At 36.7% G+C, this 20,162-nt stretch overlaps 2 protein-coding genes across 13 annotated transcripts in view; one reads left to right on the top strand and one right to left on the bottom strand.

Annotated features, from left to right (window-relative positions):
* NF1 (neurofibromin 1) overlaps positions 1 to 20,162 on the top strand; it is a 304,993-nt gene that overhangs the window by 220,903 nt on the left and 63,928 nt on the right. The gene's annotated exons all lie outside the window — the stretch shown is intronic.
* EVI2B (ecotropic viral integration site 2B) lies at positions 7,987 to 18,423 on the bottom strand. 5 transcript variants are annotated; one of them, XM_074388413.1, is made up of 3 exons: positions 18,289 to 18,423; positions 11,968 to 12,038; positions 7,987 to 9,457 (listed from the first exon to the last, which is right to left on the bottom strand). In XM_074388413.1, exon 3 carries the CDS (start codon positions 9,434 to 9,436, stop codon positions 8,081 to 8,083), a length of 1,356 nt encoding a protein of 451 aa, XP_074244514.1. In that variant the 5' UTR covers positions 9,437 to 9,457; positions 11,968 to 12,038; positions 18,289 to 18,423; the 3' UTR covers positions 7,987 to 8,080. The 5 variants fall into 5 exon arrangements, with proteins under 5 accessions (XP_074244514.1, XP_074244511.1, XP_074244513.1 ...); XM_074388410.1 differs by lacking the exon at positions 11,968 to 12,038 and adding an exon at positions 10,968 to 11,083; XM_074388412.1 differs by lacking the exon at positions 11,968 to 12,038 and adding an exon at positions 10,968 to 11,065.

Genomic DNA, 20,162 nt, shown 5'->3' with positions numbered 1-20,162 from the left:
AAATTAATCTGACCTTCCTCATGGATGGTTTTCTGTTATATTAGTCCCACTATTTTTAACTTCTGCCTTTTTATATTCCTTTCTAAAATGGTATAATTCCCATGTCACTTTTTTAATACTATAAAAATCTGTTTTATGATTTTTGTGTCCTCTCCCAACATGGTGATTATTATGTTTATTCAGCTTTTCAAATTTATCAACCACTTAAATGTTCCATCTTCCCTTTTAGGATGTAGAGAAGTACTGAAATATGATTATTTTCTCTCTATCTTTCTGATACAAAGGATCTTTTGACCAAGGCTATACACAAGCCAGGATATATTTGAAAATTAGCATCTTATACTTTAAATTATCAGTTCCTATGGTAAAATAAACATTTTATTTTATATATTTGGGGTTAAAGTTTTTTTCCTTATGAAACTTTGGGTGGTAAGTGGATATGAATATTGTTTTTTCCAAAGACATTTTTGGTACTGTATGAATGACCATTTACTTGATTTTCTTTTTTAAGAATAGCAATATCAATTTCAGATGATTTCAGAGTGTTTCACATTTCATCTTTCTGGGAAAGTAGTTTATAGTTTTAAAATTACATGAAATAATGTAAAAGGAGAAATTTTCATCATGAGTTATATAAAATGAGATCAGATTTATGATAAATTGTGCTCCACTCATTAGTGGACTGCTTGTGTAAACCTGTTAAAAACATAAATCTGATTTCCAGAAAGGCTGGTTTACCTTAAAAAGCAAGTAAAGTTCTGGTTTTCTCTCTCTCTCTCTCTCTTTTTCTTTTGAGACAGCATTTCACCCTTGTTGCCCAGGCTGGAGTCACTGCAACCTCTACCTCCTGGGTTCAAGTGATTTTCCTGCTTCAGCCTCCTGAGTAGCTGGAATTACAGGTGCCCACCACCATGCCCAGATAGTTTTTTGTATTTTTAGTAGAGATGGGATTTCATCATGTTGGCCAGGCTGGTCTTGAACTCTTGATTTCAGGTGATCCACTTGCTTTGGCCTCCCAAAGTGCTGGGATTACAGGTGTGAGCCACTGCGCCTGGCCAGTTATGGTATTTTTATTACCAAATTGGCACCATTTAAAAACCATTAATATTTAACACATTATATATAAGGAAAATCCCTTTATGCCTTGTTACTAAATCTTGTTTTTCTCTAAATTATATTTACTATTATTTAGCTTATACCACAAATAGAATTTGTTATAGTAAAATTTGAATTTTATTTTCTTAGAAGAGAAACTATAGGAACCACCTTTTGTATAAAACTAATATTCCTTGAAAAGTATCTACATTATAAAAGTTTGCAACATTAAAAATTTATAGTTGATTAGGTGCTTTATTGCTACTTTACTTTGAGGGTTCAGTTGGACTCTTAATGAGATTCTTTCTGTGGATTTAGGAAACCAGCCATCAATCATAGTGCTTAAAAGTAATGTGTAAGAAATGCTACATTCAGCAATATTGTGAAAATAGGGAATCCATTGACATTGAGAGTTGTATTTTAGCTCATATGTACACTTGCACTTCAAAAGACGTGACTGAGGGTCAACTTACCACTTAAATCTCTTTTTTTAATTTTAGGAAATCTCAGTAAATCAGTGTGGAAGTACAGTTACTCATTTTCGTTAAACTTAACAATACTTTCGTTTGAAAGAAAGGACATGTTACTTCATTGACGGATTCAAATGAATTTGGGTTTAGGCTGTATCAAGTTTAGTTTCTGTTGCATATAATTGAAAATTCCGATACAATAGTAGTGGTAGTGTTTCTTATTTCAAGTTTGGGACATACCAAACTGCCTCATATTGTTCAAAGATTAGTGTAAAATTCTCAAAAAAAAAAAAAAAAGAGCATTTCAATATATTTGAATTGTAATAATCTCTTAAAATAATACTATATTACTTTTACTTCAAAAAAGAATGTTTTTTAGAGGCGTATTTGTTACAACTTATTTTAAATATTATTCAGTCTCATTACATTTTATATTAGTTGGTCTAGGTCAGTAATGATAGCTATTTAGGCAACTTTTACATTCTATATTAAGCAGCAAATTAATTTACATACTCTTTTGTGCCCTAGGATATATTACTCCAACATTGTGAAAGGTGTAACAAAGCATCTACTGGGGAATAGCTATCCCATGTTAATCAGTAGTTTCAGTTTTCCATTATTGTAGACAACATTTGCTATGGTTGAGAGTCAGACATTGTTTATTTTGGGTAATATGGTTGGCTATTTAGACCGATTTTCCTGCTGAATACAACTGAGAGTACTCAATAAAATATTTTAAAAGCATGAAAAACATAACAACGTAGAAATTACCAAGTCAAAATCCAAGTAAATCAGTCTCTTTCCCACCTCCCCACTCCTTTTTTTCTCTATGCCACCGACTTGTTGCCAAAACTCAATTATTTCCTAAAATGTCTCTCATCTTGGATTTTTCTTTTTGCCTCCTTGGGAAGATTTAATTTGTTTTTCTATCCCTCATATTTTCTATAAATGATTCATAGTATCATTGATATAATTGCTTATTTGCATTATCTCAACAATAATTTCAAAATTATACCAGTATTGATTGCTACAGTAAGGTTATAGACTAATGCCTAAAGTTTAAGATTTCTTCGTAGCTGTTGTTTTATTTCACTAAGAGTGTATAGTAAATTCTGTGTTCTAATGCAGTGTGAAATAATTCTTTTCTGTATATTTTTATATCACCAACTTGATACAAAGTTTGTTTCAGTTTTCAATTTTTCAGGGTCACAAGTCAAAATTATATTACAAGGTGTATTCAGAGAAATCTTGATTCTCTGTCTACGCCATCCTGTTTCATTTCTTCTCCCATTAATGACTGTTTTTTTTAGCTTTTCATTGCATTATTAACATTTCTTTTCGAAAACATAAAAATACCTATTTAAGTGTATGTATGGTCTGTTCTTATCCCCTCTTCTGTATAAAAGGTGACATATATACTGCTATGCATCTTGTTCTTTTTTCTTAATGTATCTTGAGTATCACTCCATATCAGTATATAGATATCTGTCTAATTCACTTTTTGATCCATAGTACTCCATTTGGGAATGTACCATGGCCTTTTCAGCCAGTCCCCTATTTGTGGACATCTGGGGTTTGTTGTTTTTTTTTTCCAGACTTTTGCTATTACAAATAATGCCCTTGTGCCTAAATAATTTCATATGTGCCAGTAAATCTTTGAAAGTGATTCCTAGAAGTAGGATTGCTGGGTATAAGGATAAATGCATTTGGAATTTTTCCAGACATTACTAAATTCCTCTCCATTGATTATACCATTTTGCAATCCCACCAATGGTATATCAGAGTGTCTAGTTCTATATAGCCTCACCGTATACTTTGTTGTTGAACTTCGGGATTTATTGTCCATCTATCTGATAGGCAAATATCTCAGTGTTATTTTAAATACATCGCTCTAAAAATTATGAGGGGTAGTGTATATCTTTACATACATATTTAAAGTCCATTTAAGTGTTTTCTCTTGTAACTCTTTTTTTATGTTTTATACTATTAAAAAAGTTGTGTTTTGGATCTTCCCCTTCTTGCTCCATATTTAGGAGCTTACTCTGTCACCCAGGCTGGAGTACAGTGGCGCCATCTCAGCTCACTGCAACCTCTGCCTCCCAGGTTCACGTGATTCTCCTGCCTCAGCCTCCTGAGTAGCTGGGATTACAGGCGCCTGCCACCACACCAGGCTAATTTTCTGTATTTTTAGTAGAGACGGGGTTCCACTATGTTAGCCAGACTGGTCTCAAACTCCTGACCTTGTGATCCACCAGCCTTGACTTCCCAAAGTGCTGGGCTTACAGGTGTGAGCGACTGTACCTGGCCATATTTAGGAGCTTTTTAAATTTTAGAGGTGTTAGCACTTTTGTCTTGATTTAAGCTTTAATTTTTTTTCCAGTTTGCCATTTGTCTTTTGGATTTATTATGATGAGGGGTGTGTGTGTGACATTTAAAAATTTCATGTACATTGATTTCCCCTTTTTATTGTCTCTGGATTTTGAGTCTCAGCTAGGAAGGTTTTTTCCTATTTCCAGATTAAAAAAGAATTCACTCATATTTTCTTCTACTACTTATTCAATTTCATGGTTTATATTTAGAACTCTGCTCCTTGGTTTTATTCTAATATAGTGTGAAATATGGATCCAATTTTATCTTTTTCCAGACATCTCTTCAGTTGTTCCAATGCTTGTTCTCACTGATTTGATATTTATTTCTGGACTTTCTCTTCTGTTTCATTAATCTGTTTAGTCATATACCGGTACCACAATGTATATGACTATGTATAGGTGCCCAAAGGTGCTACTTTATTTTTTGATCAGAATTAAGTAAGAACAACAGTTAAAGATCACCCTCATCTAATTCACTGTGTAAAGATCACCGTCATCTAATTAATTGTGTCCCTCACCACTCACACCAAATAGAAGACTTGTGTGATATATGTTTGTTTCAATGCATGATGTAGGTGCTGTTTGGTCCTATATTCGTTAAAAAAGTGTTGAACCAGTAGTCAGGTGGCAAACTCAGCTTTTAGTACCAGTTCTAAGCAAGTGACTTGCTTTCTCTGGTCCTGTTTTCTTAGCAGTTAACAAACAAAAGGAGTTGAACCAAATGGTCTTCAGGGTTGTGTCTGACTGGTTAATGCTGTTCTGGTTAAGAGCACCACTAGTATATGGTGTGGAGTTTAATCTACCTTTTATTCTCCTGTGCCTTGTTCTTTTGCAGTATTCATGAAATAAACTTTCTCTTTTGGATCCTAGTTCTTTAATCTTTTTCTCTAAAATACATACTTTGTTCCAGCATTTTCTTTTGTCCTGTATTTATTAACATATGTCTTTTCCTGTTGATTAAGCAATGATTGCCACTGTTTGGCTGCTTAGCTTCCACTGACCTCAATGGGGAAAATTACATGCAGTTAAATGTGACTTCTTCCCCCAGTAAAGAATTTCTTATTTAAAAAAAAAAAAAAAAAAGGAAAAAAGACAACATAAAAACCTAGCTGCTGCCAGTAGTCCGTCCTGTTTTACAAAGAACAGAAAGAGAAAACTGCCTTTAAAGTACTTAAAGATATCACACAAGACTATGGTCAGCTAATCAGCTCCCATTTTATCTAAAAAAATTGGTATTTCCATATTTTTCCCTATATTTCTTTGAGGAAAGAAGGTGGTAAAAAGGGACAAAAATGTGGAAAGAGCCCATTAGGTAACTCATAAATGTAAAATGAGAAGAGTTATGATTTAAGGTATATCAGAGACTTGGCCAAGTATCAAAACATTGTATCTTATTTACCATAACAAAAATTCTTAAAATTCAAAAGAATGATAGGAAATTCTCAACTCCAGAATGCCGCTGGGGAAATTAGCTTTAAAAGTACTAAGTCTAGGCCAGGTGCGGTGGCTCAAACCTGTAATCCCAGCACTTTGGGAGCCCAAGGCAGGCAGATTGTGAGGTCAGGAGTTCCAGACCAGACTGGGCAATATGGTGAAACCTGTCTCTACTAAAAAAATACAAAAAGTAGCTGGGCATTTTGGCACACACCTGTAGTCCCAGCTACTCAGGAGGCTGAGGAATGAGAATTTCCTAAATCTGAGAGGCGGAGGTTGCAGTGAGCTGAGATTGCACCACTGCACTCCAGCCTAGGCGACAGACTGAGACTCCATCTCAAAAAATAAAGTACTAAGTTTGAAGAATACATGAAAGAAACTTTTTAATGTGGAAGACAGAAGATGTAATACTACAATAAGTGTCATGCTTATTCAGGAAAAGTTAGAAGCTCAAGGAAGTGTTTCTACAGATTAAAAAAATATTAAAGATCAGTAGAGATGGCTTGAAGGATTATAGGAAAAACATCGTATATAAAATTCCTGTGTCCAAAACCCTACTGGTTCTTATTAAATATGGAGCTTTCTTAATGTCACGAATACCAGTGCTATGAATAAATGCTATGTTCTCTTCTGAAAATCCCAGAACTATAAGTGATTCCCCAAAACTGGGCTACCAATGAGACTACCACTTCCCCCCCAACCCCCGCCCTGCCAAGATAGAGTCTTGCTTTCTCACCCAGGCTGGAGTGCAGTGGCCCCATCTCGGCTCACTGCAACCTCTGCCTCCCAGGTTCAAGCAGTTCTCCTGCCTCGGCCTCTCAAGTAGCTGGAATTACAGGCACCTGCCACCACACCAGGCTAATTTTTGTGTTTTTAGTAGAGATGGAGTTTCACCATGTTGGCCAAGCTGGTCTCGAACTCCTGACCTTGTGATCTGCCCGCCTCAGCCTCCCAAAATGCTGGAATTACAGGGATGAGCCACCGTGCCTGGCCATCACATTTTATTCTAAGTGCTTGTTTCTCCTGGAATTAGATGGGACTATTGAGGAAGAGTATGTGCTTGTTGGGCAAAGGAGCATTTCTGTAGACACAGGTTGGCATTGCCAAAAGCACAGGCTGATGACTACTTTGACTTTGACAAAGATTGGGCCCATTCCTACTCTAATAACTCAGACATGTCAGATAACGGATAAAGAAATTCTGCATAAGAAAGGTGATTTAAGAGTTTAAATGGATAGCGTCAGAAAGTGAAGCTTGGTAAAAAGTTGAGAATCATCTGTGTTTTTATAGTCTTTTTTCCTAAAAAAACAAAGAACAAAAAACCCTAGTCACCCATATTTAGAAGAAAGCTATAGTCTTCTATTTCTTTCTTTTTTCTTTATAAAACTTGATTTTGGGTGCTTATAAAGAAACTTTTTAAAGATGCTAGTTTTAAAATTGTCCTCCCTCAGCATGATAGGAAAATATTTACATTTTATGATACATCCTCCTATTTTTTTCAGGGTATATGTCCCTAACCCAAACCCTTAATTTGATGTTTTAGCATGTTTGTTTTACTGTTTCCATTGAAACCAAGAAAATTTCTCTATTCTCAATCATGCATTTTAATCTCTCATTCCCACAAACTTGGAATATTTATTTAATACTTGAGGTATTAATTTAAAACTTTGAGTGTGTACTTAGTCTCTTATTCCTCTCCACCCCAGTCTTTGAAATGGAAACATAAAAGTTTATTTATTCACAATAAGTTTATACACAGCTTTTCAGGAATAAAAAACTGTACTGGGTAATAGTAAGTATACGTAGATTGTTTCAGAGTGACTAAAAAATTATTGAAACACAGACCACTTACATGTGTAAAATGTAGTATACTTTAAAGGTAAGTACTATAATTAGTAAATAGATTACTGTTAAATAACTTTTTTTTTTTAAGTTTCAGCTGGGCATGATGGCTCATGCCTGTAATCCCAGCATTTTGGGAAGGACGAGGCAGGTGGATCATGAGGTCAGGAGTTGAAGACCAGCCTGGCCAAGATGGTGAAACTCCATCCCTACTAAAAATACAATAAATAATCCAGGCGTGGTGGCTCACGCCTGTAATCCCAGCACTTTGGGAGGCTGAGGTGGGTGGATCACAAGGGCAAGAGATCGAGACCATCCTGGCCAACATGGTGAAACCCCATCTCTACTAAAAATACAAAAATTAGCTTAATGTGGTGGTGTGTGCCTGTAGTCCCAGCTACTGAGGAAGCTGAGTCAGGAGAATTGCCTGAATCCGGGAGGTGGAGGTTGCAGTGAGCTGAGATTGTGCCTCTGCACTCCAGCTTGGCGCCTGGCGACAGAATGAGACTGTCTCAAAAAAACAAAACAAAACGAAACAAAACAAAAAAAATAGCCAGGTGTGGTGGTGGCTGCAACCTCAGCTACTCGGGAAGCTGAGGCAGAGAATTGCTTGAACTTGGGAGGTGGAGGCTGCAGTGAGCTGAGATCACACAACTGCACCCCAGCCTGGGCAACAGAATAAGACTCCTTAAAAAAAAAAAAAAAAAAAAAAATTATCTATGCACATGGGCTCTGAGCAGATTTCAGATAGTTCCTGAATAAAAATCAAAATCAACTACCAGTTGCCATTTTATATATTTTAACATATAAAGAAAATCAAAAGAGAGTCATTTAAGGATAGAAGATCAGCTAAAAAGCAAGTTGTCATATTTATAACAATTCTGCAGGTGGAGGTGGCAGGGATTCATTAAGATCTTGATCAGAGTTGGGAGGAATAGAGAACTCCTGACACTGGATCTCAAGGTTGGAATCTTCTTGGTTTTTCATAAAATCTACTGGTGGCAGGGGCAAGTTAAGTGAGTCAGTGGGGGATGGAAATGATTGTATTGTTTCAGATTTATGATCTCCACAGTCTTGATTGAGACAATCCAGAGATGGAAGAAGACTAGGAGAATCATTTGGAAGAGGAGATACAATTATCATTGCGGGTTTGACAGACTGGCTACCTTCCTGTCCTTCCAAATCCAGAAGGGGAGGTGGTGGAGGCAGATCTGCATCATCATCTGAAGAAACAGCAGTTCCAATTGTTGATCCGTCAGCACTGTCTTCTGATGTACCATTCACTTGATCTTTTATTTTCTCTGTTTTGGGGTTGTTGGAGTCTTCAATGTTTTCACTTGATTCAAACAACTTAATTTCTAAATCATCTGCTAAAAGTGTGCTTTTGCTTGGTTTCCAGGGTGTAAGTGAAATGATTGAGGTATGTTTCGTGGGTATTTCATCTTCTCTAATGTTATCCATACAAATGTCAGGAGTTTCTCCATCAGCAAATGGAGATCTACCTGCCCAATTTTGATCATTTAAAACTGGCTTCCTTAAGCGTTTCCAAAGTACAACAATGATTATAACTACCAACATAGAAATCAGAAGTACACCAACTAGTATGGCAGCTGTTGAATTACTATTGTTTTTTTGTGGGGTTCGTTTGTTACTGGTAGAATCTAAGATAAATCCTGGTGTATGCCTAGGTGAATTTTTGACAGTTGATGTTGGTTGTGTGGATGAATCATGAACAGTTGGTGGTACTCGTTTTCTAGAAGGGATCTGGACAGATGATGATTGTTGAGTGAAAGTATAGACAAATGGCGTTGGTGGTTGTGTGGTAGAAATATGGGTAGATGGTGGTAGTTGCCTGGCAGAGGTGAACACAGGTTGCTGGGAGGAGTTGCTGGCTGTTGGTATTGGTTGTTTGGTGTTATAGGCAAGTGGTTGTCCAATGGAAGTATGTGCTGCTGATTTTTCAGAAGTATAGACAGCTGGTGTTGGTTGTCCAGCAGTGGCTTTGGCAGATGATATTGATTGTCCAGAAGATGTGGCATTGAATTGTGTTGATTGACCCAAAGGATTCTTTGTTGTGTTTTGAGAATTAGCTAAGATATATGACGTTGATGATGTGAATGAGGTAGGCTGTGGCTGCTTCTCTGTTGTAATTGTCTCTGTCTTTGAAAAAAATGTATTGTTCAGGTGTCCACAAAACAACATTAAGATGAAATATTTGGGATCCATTTCAGAATGTTTTCTCCTTACCTATAGTGGGTTTATAATGAAAGAAAGAGAAAGACAGTTAGATGTCATTGGTGTCTTTTGACTTTTCATTATAATGCCTGGCATAAAGTAGGTAGACATTATTCCTAATTAGTAGTAGTTGATTAATGGTTATTATTCCTAATTTAGACTTGACACACTGTAGGCTGGTGTAAAAAATCTTGGATATACACTAACCCATCATACAGCATTTGGCCCTCATAAGCTGTGATCTCTCTTAATTCTTTTATCAATACAAGATCTGTACTTGGCCCTGCTGCCCCTCTAGCTTCGTTATATTTCAGTCCTTCACCTCAGTCATACTTCTCAAAACGCATAGGCTCTGTATGCTGGATCCATGTGTTCTCTACCTTTCTCCACCTTTGCTACTAGGAATATAATGATTCTCCTGCCTTGAAGAACACCAGTGACCATCTATTACTTAATCCAATTGTTTTTTATTTCTTCTCTCCCCTCCCCTCCTTGACCACATTAGACACTATATTCCTTCACTAATATTCAAGTAGCTCTTTGTAATCAGTCTTCCTTTCATGTTACTCTCACTAGCTCTTTTTCTCCTGCCTCTTAAGTATGGATAATGGATATTCAGTCCTCAAACTTACCTAGTTTTCTTTGTTCCTAATGCTATAAGATTTTAGTTCTCAGCTTTATGCCACAATTCCCAACCTCACCTCCAGCCTAAATCTTCTTTGTTCTAATTCTATTCTATATATATGACTTCTTGGTGGATGTTTCCATGTATATATTCCACTATTGGCAAATTCAACATATATAAAATGGAATTTGTGTATACCCTTACAACTGACTCTTCACCCACCTTCCCTGTGTTTGTTAATGGTACTACCAAATTTCTTAGGCACAGAATGTATTAGTAAGCTTTGCAGCATCCTCAGTGTCTCTGTAGCATGGTAGCCTTATGTTAAGATTGCATATTTTTAAAGGATTAAATTCAACCGAGAGTCCTAGTCTTAAAATCCTAGAGTGATCTCCAAATCTGATGGAGTCAATCCAATCCAGTTGGTAAAGTAGTCCTGCTTCTGCTTTCATTCATTTATTGGTAAATAACACATTTGTGTGGAGCCCTCTTCTAGGTTTAGGAGATTGAAAAAAAAAAAAGAAAAAAGAAAAAAAATAGTCAGTGCCTTCAAGTGTTTCAGATTCTAGTGGTAGAAGCAAACAATAATGGCCAGGTGTGCTGGCTCATGCCTCTAATTCCAGCACTTTGGGAAGCCAAGGTGGGAGGATTGCTTAAGGCTGGGAGTTCAAGACTAGTCTGGACAACATAGTGACACCCCATCTCTAAATAAAAAGAAAAAAAGTAAAAAATAATGACAATAGGCCAGTCACAGTGGCTCACGCCTGTAATCCCAGCACTTTGGGAGGCCGAGGCAGGCAGATCATTAGGTTGACAGTTCGAGACCAGCCTGACCAACACGGTAAAACACCATCTCTACTAAAAATACAAAAAGTAGCAGGGCATGGTGGCACACACCTGTAGTTCCAGCTGCTAGGGAGGCTGAGGCCGAAGAATCATTTGAACCCAGGAGGTGGAGGTTTCGGTGAGCCAAGATCATACCACTGCACTTCAGCCTGGACGACAGAGCAAGACTTCTCAAAAATAAAAATTAAAAAATAATTACAATTTTTTTTTTTTTTTTTTTTTTGAGACAGAGTCTCACTGTGTCACCCAGGCTGGAGTGTACTGGCGCAGTCTGGGCTCACTGAAACCTCCACCTCCTGGATTCAAGTGATTCTTCTGCCTCAGCCTCAAAGTAGCACAGGCACGCATCATCACACCTGGCTAATTTTTGTATTTTTAGCAGAGATGGGATTTCGCCATGTTGGCCAGGCTGGTAGAGAACTGACCTCAGGTGATCCGCCCTCCTTGGCCTCCCAAAGTGCTGGGATTAAAGGTGTGAGCCACCACGCCTGGCCCAATTACAGTCATTTGTTAAGCTTTCTCATAAAGGTATGCAGGAGATGTACAGAGAAGTTAACCTAGCCTAGGAAGGCTTCAGAGAAGCAAAACTTGAACTGAATTTTGAAAGGTCTATAAGAACTAATTAAACAGATTTCCAGCCAGGGAGAGCAACAATGTATGTGCAAGAAAATAAGGCACTTGTGTAAGTTTGGCAGGTAGGGCTTTTTCTGGGATGTGGTAGATGCTAAAACTTGGAGAGTTAAGTTCCAGTTCTACTTCTCCCATCTAACTATCTAACCATGAGAACTAGTTGCTTAACCTTTCCTGTTCTCAATTGCCTTTTCTCTAAGGTGAGGAGTTCTACTGAGACCATTTTCAACAAGTTTAATATACTTGTTTTGCACATCATCAAAGACAATGGCAACGACTTGGTTATTTCTTAACGTTAGGGAAAAGAAAATCTTAGGGTGTTAGATACTGGTATACATGATTGGAAACTGACTGACTCATAAACCTATATTTAGAGATTTGATGTTCTGTTGGAAGGTGCAATAAAAGTTTTGCAAATTACCTTTCAGCATATCTAAGTAGTTTTCATTGCTTACTTCTCTACCACTGGGTTCGCAGTGATGATAAATGATCCTGTTTTACAGAAGAAAATATATGCGATTTTTTTATACGAATACTCCAAACCTAAATTTTAAACAGTTCTCCTTTGAACTCTCCTGCACACTGCTGATGAGTTAAGCTTAAAAGCATGCATGATCAGGTTACTACTCCCTTGCTTGAGGGTTTTCTATTTCTGTTAAGATAAAACTTCCTTTTTTTTCTCGTTTCGAGAGAGAGTCTCACTCTGTCACCCAGGCTGGAGTGCAGTGGCATGATCTTGGCTCACTGCAGTCTCTACCTTCTGGGTTCAAGTGATTCTTGTGCCTCAGCCTCCCAAGTAGCTGGGACTGCAGTAGGCATGCACCACCACATCTCACTAATTTTTGTATTTTTAGTAGAGATGGGATTTCACCATGTTGTCCAGACTGGTCTTAAACTCCTGACCTCAAATGATCCATCTGCCTCAGCCTCCCGAAGTGCTGGGATTACAGGCGTGAGCCACTGTACCTGGCCTGTTAAGATAAAACTTCTAAATTGAGTCTTTTTTCCTTTTGGCTTGAGTTAACCAGGCCAGAGTCACATGTCATGACTAAAACTTCTTATCCAGCCAAATGCATCCCTTCCCCACCTTACAGACTTCTGAACACATGCTTTTTACCCCCTAAACAGACACTTTTATGCTATTTTTTACTCTCCTCAAGGTTGTTTTTTTTCTTCTTCCAAACCTAGCCTCTTCCTCTTTCTGGCTGCCTATCTGAATCTGTCCTCATCTTTCAGAACTCAATTTAAATTCCCCTTCTTAATCTAGTTCTCTGTGACTGAGTACAACCCTAAGAGATCAGTCATTTGCTGAATCCCCCTAGCTCTTATTTATTGTTTTTATGGTTCCTTACATAATTCATGTATGTACCTCACTCACGCATCTATTCTCTTAAGTAATTGTGTTTATTTTTTATTACTTTTCACATTTCTTATACCTACTTCCTTGAACAAGATTATAAAGAACCTTGAAGAAGGCAAAAAGAAAAGAAAGAAAAATACTTATCTAGAGCATACTGTGTGTTGTACTATCCCAGTATTGCATACTTTATTTCATTGAACCTTTAAATGACTTTATGAAGAAGGTAAAGAGGCCCTTTCTTTACAGATAAAGAGACAACATCAAATGAGTTAAGCAGTTTGCCTGATGTTAATACCACTCCAAGTGACAGATTGGGAGTTTATACCCAGGGCCATCTGATTCCAAAGCATACATTCCGATACCCTGTATTGCTTCATGTTTTCTATTTTGATTTCTCTGCAGTATAATGCCTTACATATTAGGAGCACAGTAAATATTTAACCTGTATTGGGTTTCTTAATTCCTTTCCATTTTACTCTTTATTAGTACTTCTACCAGAATATAAGCAGAGATATTGAAATCTGTGTTAATAAATTTTGCTTTTTATCCATTTTGCAAAAGATTTGATATCTATCTTTTGGCATAGATATAGGTATTTGAATCATGTTTAGATGATCATCATCCATGCAGTTCCTACCCATTATTCTTACAGATTACCGACAGAAAAAAAAAAGGCAGAGGGCTTCATTAGAAATGTTATTCTTCAGAGTTTCATTTTTAAAATGTGTTTTAATGCTAATGAAATCATCAGAAAATATAGGCCATGAATTCTTTAGCCAAAAATGTTTCCTGTTTTGTGACTTTGCTTAAAATAAGGAAACCATACGGTTCCTCTTTATAGTTAGCTGAAAAAGGCATTAGAGAAGGAAAGAGCCTAAACAGGAACACAATTATAAACCCAGGTTAGTTTGTAAGATGGATTTTGATAGATTCGTATCCTCTAATGTCAGTAGGAATGTGGTGGAACTTTCCTTGTATGAGATTTTTACTTGTCACTTAACAGTTATGGCATTATTAAAACAAAATTCCATTTTTTTACCTATCTTTTCTCCCACTCTTCAGTTAGCTTTTTATCCTCCTAGGATCTGCTACATCAGAATAATAGAAACTATGTTAGAATTCTGTGATGACAATTCAGCACAGTTCAGAGAAGGAGAAGAAAGATTTAAAAGAAGAATAAATAGGGACTATACTAGTTAAAAAAAAAAAATGAAAGAAAGAAAGAAAAAACTGGCTTTCTTCCCAGAGGTAGTGAGGCCAGTGTTATTACTAGTGTGGAAGGTTATTTAGCATACACATTAAAAAATATGTAAGTGATGTGTACCTGAACTACCAACATTTTTTCTGTAGGGAAAGAACAACATTGGACAGGGGAATAAAAAGGAGAAGGAAATTTAGAATAAGATAAAAGGCAATGCACAGAAACACAAAATAACACAAAAGAGAAAAAACCAGAACTATAGGAAGCTGCAAAGAGAAAAGAGGAAGGTCAGTTGACTAGAGAAGGTATAGAAAAGAAGAAAAGTTAATAAACAGCTGAAAAAAAGTGGTAGTTACATAATTAGCAAGAAGGCAGGGTGGAAGATTGAAGTAGGGGAAATGAACAAGTTGAGGTAGATGAAAGAAGCAACCACAAAATGCTGCTCTCTCATGGCCGAACTGTGTGTGTTAGTGCAGGGAGACAGTAAAGAGGAGCTTGCTTTCTGAGATGGAGGACCAGAATGAACCATCCTTTCAGATTCATTCACCTTTCATTTCAGGCTCTCATGTCATGAGTATCCTTACCATCTTCTCCCTCTCTTTTTTTTAACCCAACACTATTCAGAAGCATACCTAGCAGTTACTTCGGGGAGCCCGTGTACCTGTGTATGTTTTGTATAGAGTTTTTCTGGAAATCCCTTAGTTTGCTGCTCAAATACCAAATTTGTCCACCCTCATATCCAGTATTTTATTCATTATTATGGGCTGGCTCTTTGAGGTTTAAATCTGTGATTTTGGTTCTTTTTCTTTGCTGAATATTTAGAATATTTTAAAAAGAAGAAAAACAAACTATTTTAACTAAACATTTAAAGACAGTTATAGTGAAGCAGGAGTCCCCATGTATGACACATATTCTATTTTTTTTCTTCTTCTTTTGGAGACAGGGTCTCACTCTGTCACCCAGGCTGCAGTGCAGTGGTGTAGTCTCAGCTCACTGCGTCTGTCTTGTGGGCTCAAACGAGCCTCCCATCCCAGCCTGCCTAGAGTAGCTAAAACTGCAGGTGTGCACCACAACGCCCAGCTAATTTTTGTAGATATGGGGTTTCATCATGTTACCCAGGCTGGTCTTAAACTCCTGGACTCAAGTGATCTGCCTGCCTTGGCCTCCCAAGCTGCTGGGATTATAGACATGAGCCACTGAGGCAGGCCATAGACATGTTCTAATAAATATAATGCATAAGTACATAAAGGGTCCAGCATTTAAAATTGATGCTGTTAAGTTGGATATGATAGGAAGTATGCCATTGTCTTCTAAAGAGAATCAAGATTTGAAGAGCATATCCTAGACAAAAGACAAGTATAAATAGCGTTATCAATTACTTTCATATAATAAAAGTTGTGGTGCAGATATAACAGGTTAAAATTTAGCACTAGTATTATCTCTAGTGAAGTTTTGAAACCATAAAAGAAAAAAACAGCCATTCTGCATCTTGAGGAAGAGTAGAAAGGGAAGTTGACCTTAAACTACAATAGGAAGTATTTGATGACCGTCATGTATCAATGAGACGACCATTTACTGAGCACCCAACAAAGGCTAATAAGCAGTATCCTATTTTAATGACAAGGTGGTGGTTTTTTTATCCTACGGATAAGCAAACTGAGACACACAGATGTTGGGTAACTTGCCAGTATCACAGCTCTAAATAGTGGCACTAATACAAAAATCATTCTAATCTTGTGCCAGAGCCCTTTCTGTCACATGTCACTATATGTGCCATACTGCCTTTCATAGAAAAGTTATGAAATAGAAATGCTTTATGAAGGAAGGAGATGTGAGTTGGCAGGAATAATATGTAAATAACACTTGTAGATAGTCTTAGAGACAGGGTAGGAAAGAAATACCAGAAAACTCATTTTAGTCCTGATTCTACTAAAACAATTAAAAGAATTTTGAATGGTTTCTGTAAACTATCATAATAGTAGTTTACTGAAAAATTTTTGGTGTTTTTTTTTTTTAAAGCTTAGACAATTGAAACCATCAGACTTAGGTTTCTCAATTCAAAGTTATTCAGAATTAAAGTTTCCTTCTAAGTGGAATTATGAAGGTATTAACTGGAAAACAGGCACTACTAGTAAACTTTACATATGGGTCTCACCTTTTAAAAACATGTATGGGGCTGGGGACAGTGCCTCCTGCCTGTAATCCCAGCACTTTGGGAGGCCTAGGCAAGCCAAGCACTTGATGTCAGAAGTTCAAGACCAGTCTGACCAACATGGTGAAACCCCATTTCTACTAAAAATACAAAAAAATTAGCCAGACATGGTGGGTGCCTGTAAACCCAGCTACTTGGGAGGCTGAGGCAGGGAGAATCACTTGAGCCCAGGAGGCAGAAGTTGCAGTGAGCCAAGATCGTGCCACTGCACTCTAGCCTAGGCAACAAGTGAGACTCTGTCTAAAAAAAAAAAAGTAGGCCGGGCGCGGTGGCTCAAACCTGTAATCCCAGCACTTTGGGAGACCGAGGAGGGTGGATCACGAGGTCGAGAGATCGAGACCATCCTGGTCAACATGGTGAAACCCCGTCTCTACTAAAAATACAAAAAATTAGCTGGGCATGGTGGCACGTGCCTGTAATCCCAGCTACTCAGGAGGCTGAGGCAGGAGAATTGCCTGAACCCAGGAGGCGGAGGTTGCGGTGAGCCGAGATCGCGCCATTGCACTCCAGCCTGGGTAACAAGAGCGAAACTCCGTCTCAAAGAAAAAAAAAAAAAGAAAAAAAAAGTATGGGATTCTATGATGACAAAGATATACCATTGTCAAAGATTCATGGGAAAATTTTTATTTTATGAAATATGAGAGTGAAAAATTAATATTATTGACTTAATATGCATAATGACATAAACTAAATATTAGAAGCAGAAAAATATGTAGACAAGCTTTATCTGAAAAAGAGATATCTTTATTTTTTGACTTCCACAATAATTACTGAAAAGAAATCCTTCTAAGAGGAAGTCATAAGTATTTATTAAGTGTTTAAATAGGATGTCACCTCCTATGAATGTATTATTCCCTGAAATTACAAGTCTGTGTAAAATACTCTTTGCCCAGTTTACCCACATAGTAAACATCTTTTATGCATATTAAGAATTGTCTATTGTTTATTCTGTGGGTTTCTTCTATCATATACTATTTTCTAAAGGCTCATAATATGTGACATAAACACATAGATGATGTTAATATATGTGTGCATGTTTGATTATGGACTAACACTTCTGACTTAGTAAGCTTTTAAAATGAGCCGTAATGTTTTCATGTCATTATTAAATATAAAAATCTATGTGTAAAAAATTAAGCACATATAGTAATAAATAATAAAATACCACATCTGATTTCTTTTTCTTTCTTTCTAAATTAAGTGAAGGTGACCATTCTTACTATGCAAACTAAAGGGGATACAAAAATGTTAATTAATGGATTATATTATGTACAGGAACATTTTATAAAAAGTAAATTAGAACTTTCAACAATTAATATTTTGGAGGTTATAAATTCAGTCATAGCCGATGGAATCTAGTTCTGTTTCTAACCCTTACCTTTATCTGTCATGGCTATAGTTTCTTTTTAATTATAAAACTAAGATGAACAAATATGACTGTGGCTGGGTACCGTGGCTCATGCCTGTAATCCCAGCACTTTGGGAGGCTGAGGTGGGAGGATCACCTGAGGTCAGGAGTAGGACACCAGTCTGGCCAACATGGTGAAACCTCATCTCTACTAAAAGTACAAAAAAAATTATCCAGGTGTGGTGTGGGCACTTGTAATCTCAGCTACTCAAGAGGCTGAAGCAGGAAACTTGCTTGAGCCTCGGAAGCAGAGGTTGTAGTGAGCCAAGATGGTGCCATCGGACTCCAGCCTGGGCGACAGAGCAAGACTCCGTCTCAAAAAACCAAACAAAAATACTCAAATATGATTAAATAAACTTAAAAGATCTTATACAAACCTAGGTGGAAATCTTTTTCTAAGGCAAGCTCAACACTGAGTCTTTTTTAAATTCTATACAACAAAGCCATGAAAACCTGTTACATACATCTTTAGACTGTCAGAGTTTAAGTTTAAAACACTAATGACAGTTTTTAAATAAATTCTATATAAAGCAAGATCAAATTGTGTGAAAATTTTCTTACCTCAGCTGTTAACTTCTTTTGCAGAATGCTAAATTCTTGTTCTAACTGGACATTTTGGTGATTTGGCCAAGAAAGCAAAATAAGTGGTTCAGTTCAGATTTAAAATGTTCCTCTAGCAAACCGAAATAGTTTCTATAGAAAAAGAGGAAGTTTATCAATAGCTGGTTCCGGAAGTGCAATAAACCACAAAGTGACTAAGAAATACATTACTTTAACAGAACTTATTTTGAAATATATTTTGGAGCCCTATGATTTGAGTGCTTTTAATTAATTTATGTAAATAAGTTTTTAAGACACTCTAGTAATATGATCATGTAATTTAAATATTTAGGATGGAGTCCCGAAGACAAAATTACATGTTCTAAGAAGAAAAGCTGCCAGTTGGGGTATCACTTATAGTGAGATTTCTTCTCATAAGAAGTGAGTGATGTGTTCTGTTTACTTGTATGACCTTAGGCAATTTTCTGCACTTCTCGGTCACCATTTCCTCCTCTGAAGGAATATTTTATTGGGTCACTGTGAGGATTAAATAAGATAGCATAATATAACATGTATAAATGCTTCACACCCTTGGTTACTGTAGGTAAGCAATAAATATAATGTTATTTCCTCATAATATAAAAAGCCCAGGGTAAAAGTATAATTAAATTATTTTGCAAATGACAGGATCTCATTCTTTTTATGGCTGAATAATACTCCATTGTGTATATGTACCATATTTTCTTTATCCATTCATCTGTTTATGGACACTTAGGTTGCTTCCAGATCTTGGCTGTTGTGAATAGTGTTACAACAAACGTGGGAGTACAGATGTCTCTTTGTACTGTTTTTCTTTTGCGTATATACCCAGCAGTGGGATTGCTGGATCATATGGTAGCTCTATTTTTAGTTTTTTGAGGAACCACCAAACTGTTCTCCATAGTGGTACTAATTTACATTCCCATCAACAGTATATGAGAGTTCCCTTTTCTCCACCTCTTTGCCAGTGTTTCTTATTGCCTGTCTTTTGGGTATAAGCCATTTTAACTGGGGTGAGATGATGTCTCATTGTAGTTTTGATTTGCAGTTTTCTCATCAGTGTGTTGAGTACCTTTTCGTATGCCTGTTTGCCATCTGTATGTCTGTAATTAAACTATTTTGACCGTATACTTTAATGATTTTCGAGTTCAAGTTCACAACTATTTATTTGGTTACCCACAAAGTAGTTACTTCTCAGTGGAAAATCAAATAAATTGGGGATCATTTTTTAAGAAGTTAGCTGAAGTTAACTTGTTAACTTTTTACTAAAGGGTAGGTGAGGGGTTCGGGAGACGGTGGTACCAATTAAGGAGTACAAAAAACAATAGAAAGAATGAATAAGACCTACTATTTGATAGCACGACAGGGTGACTATCGTTAATAATAATGTAATTATACATTTTAAAATAACTAAAAATGTAATTGGATCCTTTGTAACACAAAGGATAAGTGCTTGAGGGGATGGATACCCCATTCTCCACGATGTGATTATTTCACGTAACATGACTGTATCAAAACATCTCATTACCCTTTAAATATATATACCTATTGTGTACCCACAAAAATTTAAAATAAAAAAAATTCAGTTAACTAAACAAAGTGTATTGAAAAGAGTAAGTCCATCTGAAAAAAAATTTCTTTAGGTGAGTCACTTTTCCGCTCCTGAAAAATGGAGATCATACTTCCTAATTTATAAGCTTATTGTGGAACTAAATAAATATAAAGTATCTTGCATGGTGCATATTTTGACAGATATGGAATGTGTTAACCCATGTCCTGCTTTTTCCTGGTCACTGCAGAAAACATAGGTTATTATGACGTGGTTCTTAACTTGCAAGATACTTATAACTTAGCAT

Source organism: Saimiri boliviensis, chromosome 17 (genome assembly GCF_048565385.1).
Source record: "Saimiri boliviensis isolate mSaiBol1 chromosome 17, mSaiBol1.pri, whole genome shotgun sequence".
Taxonomy (NCBI): domain Eukaryota; kingdom Metazoa; phylum Chordata; class Mammalia; order Primates; family Cebidae; genus Saimiri; species Saimiri boliviensis.
Note: the sequence above shows the minus strand (reverse complement) of the source record. Positions and strands in the feature narration are given on the sequence as shown.

What these genes read in the sequence shown, in the direction of transcription:
- EVI2B (XM_074388411.1), bottom strand. Translation starts at nt 9,436, where the DNA reads ATGGATCCCAAATATTTCATCTTAATGTTGTTTTGTGGACACCTGAAC.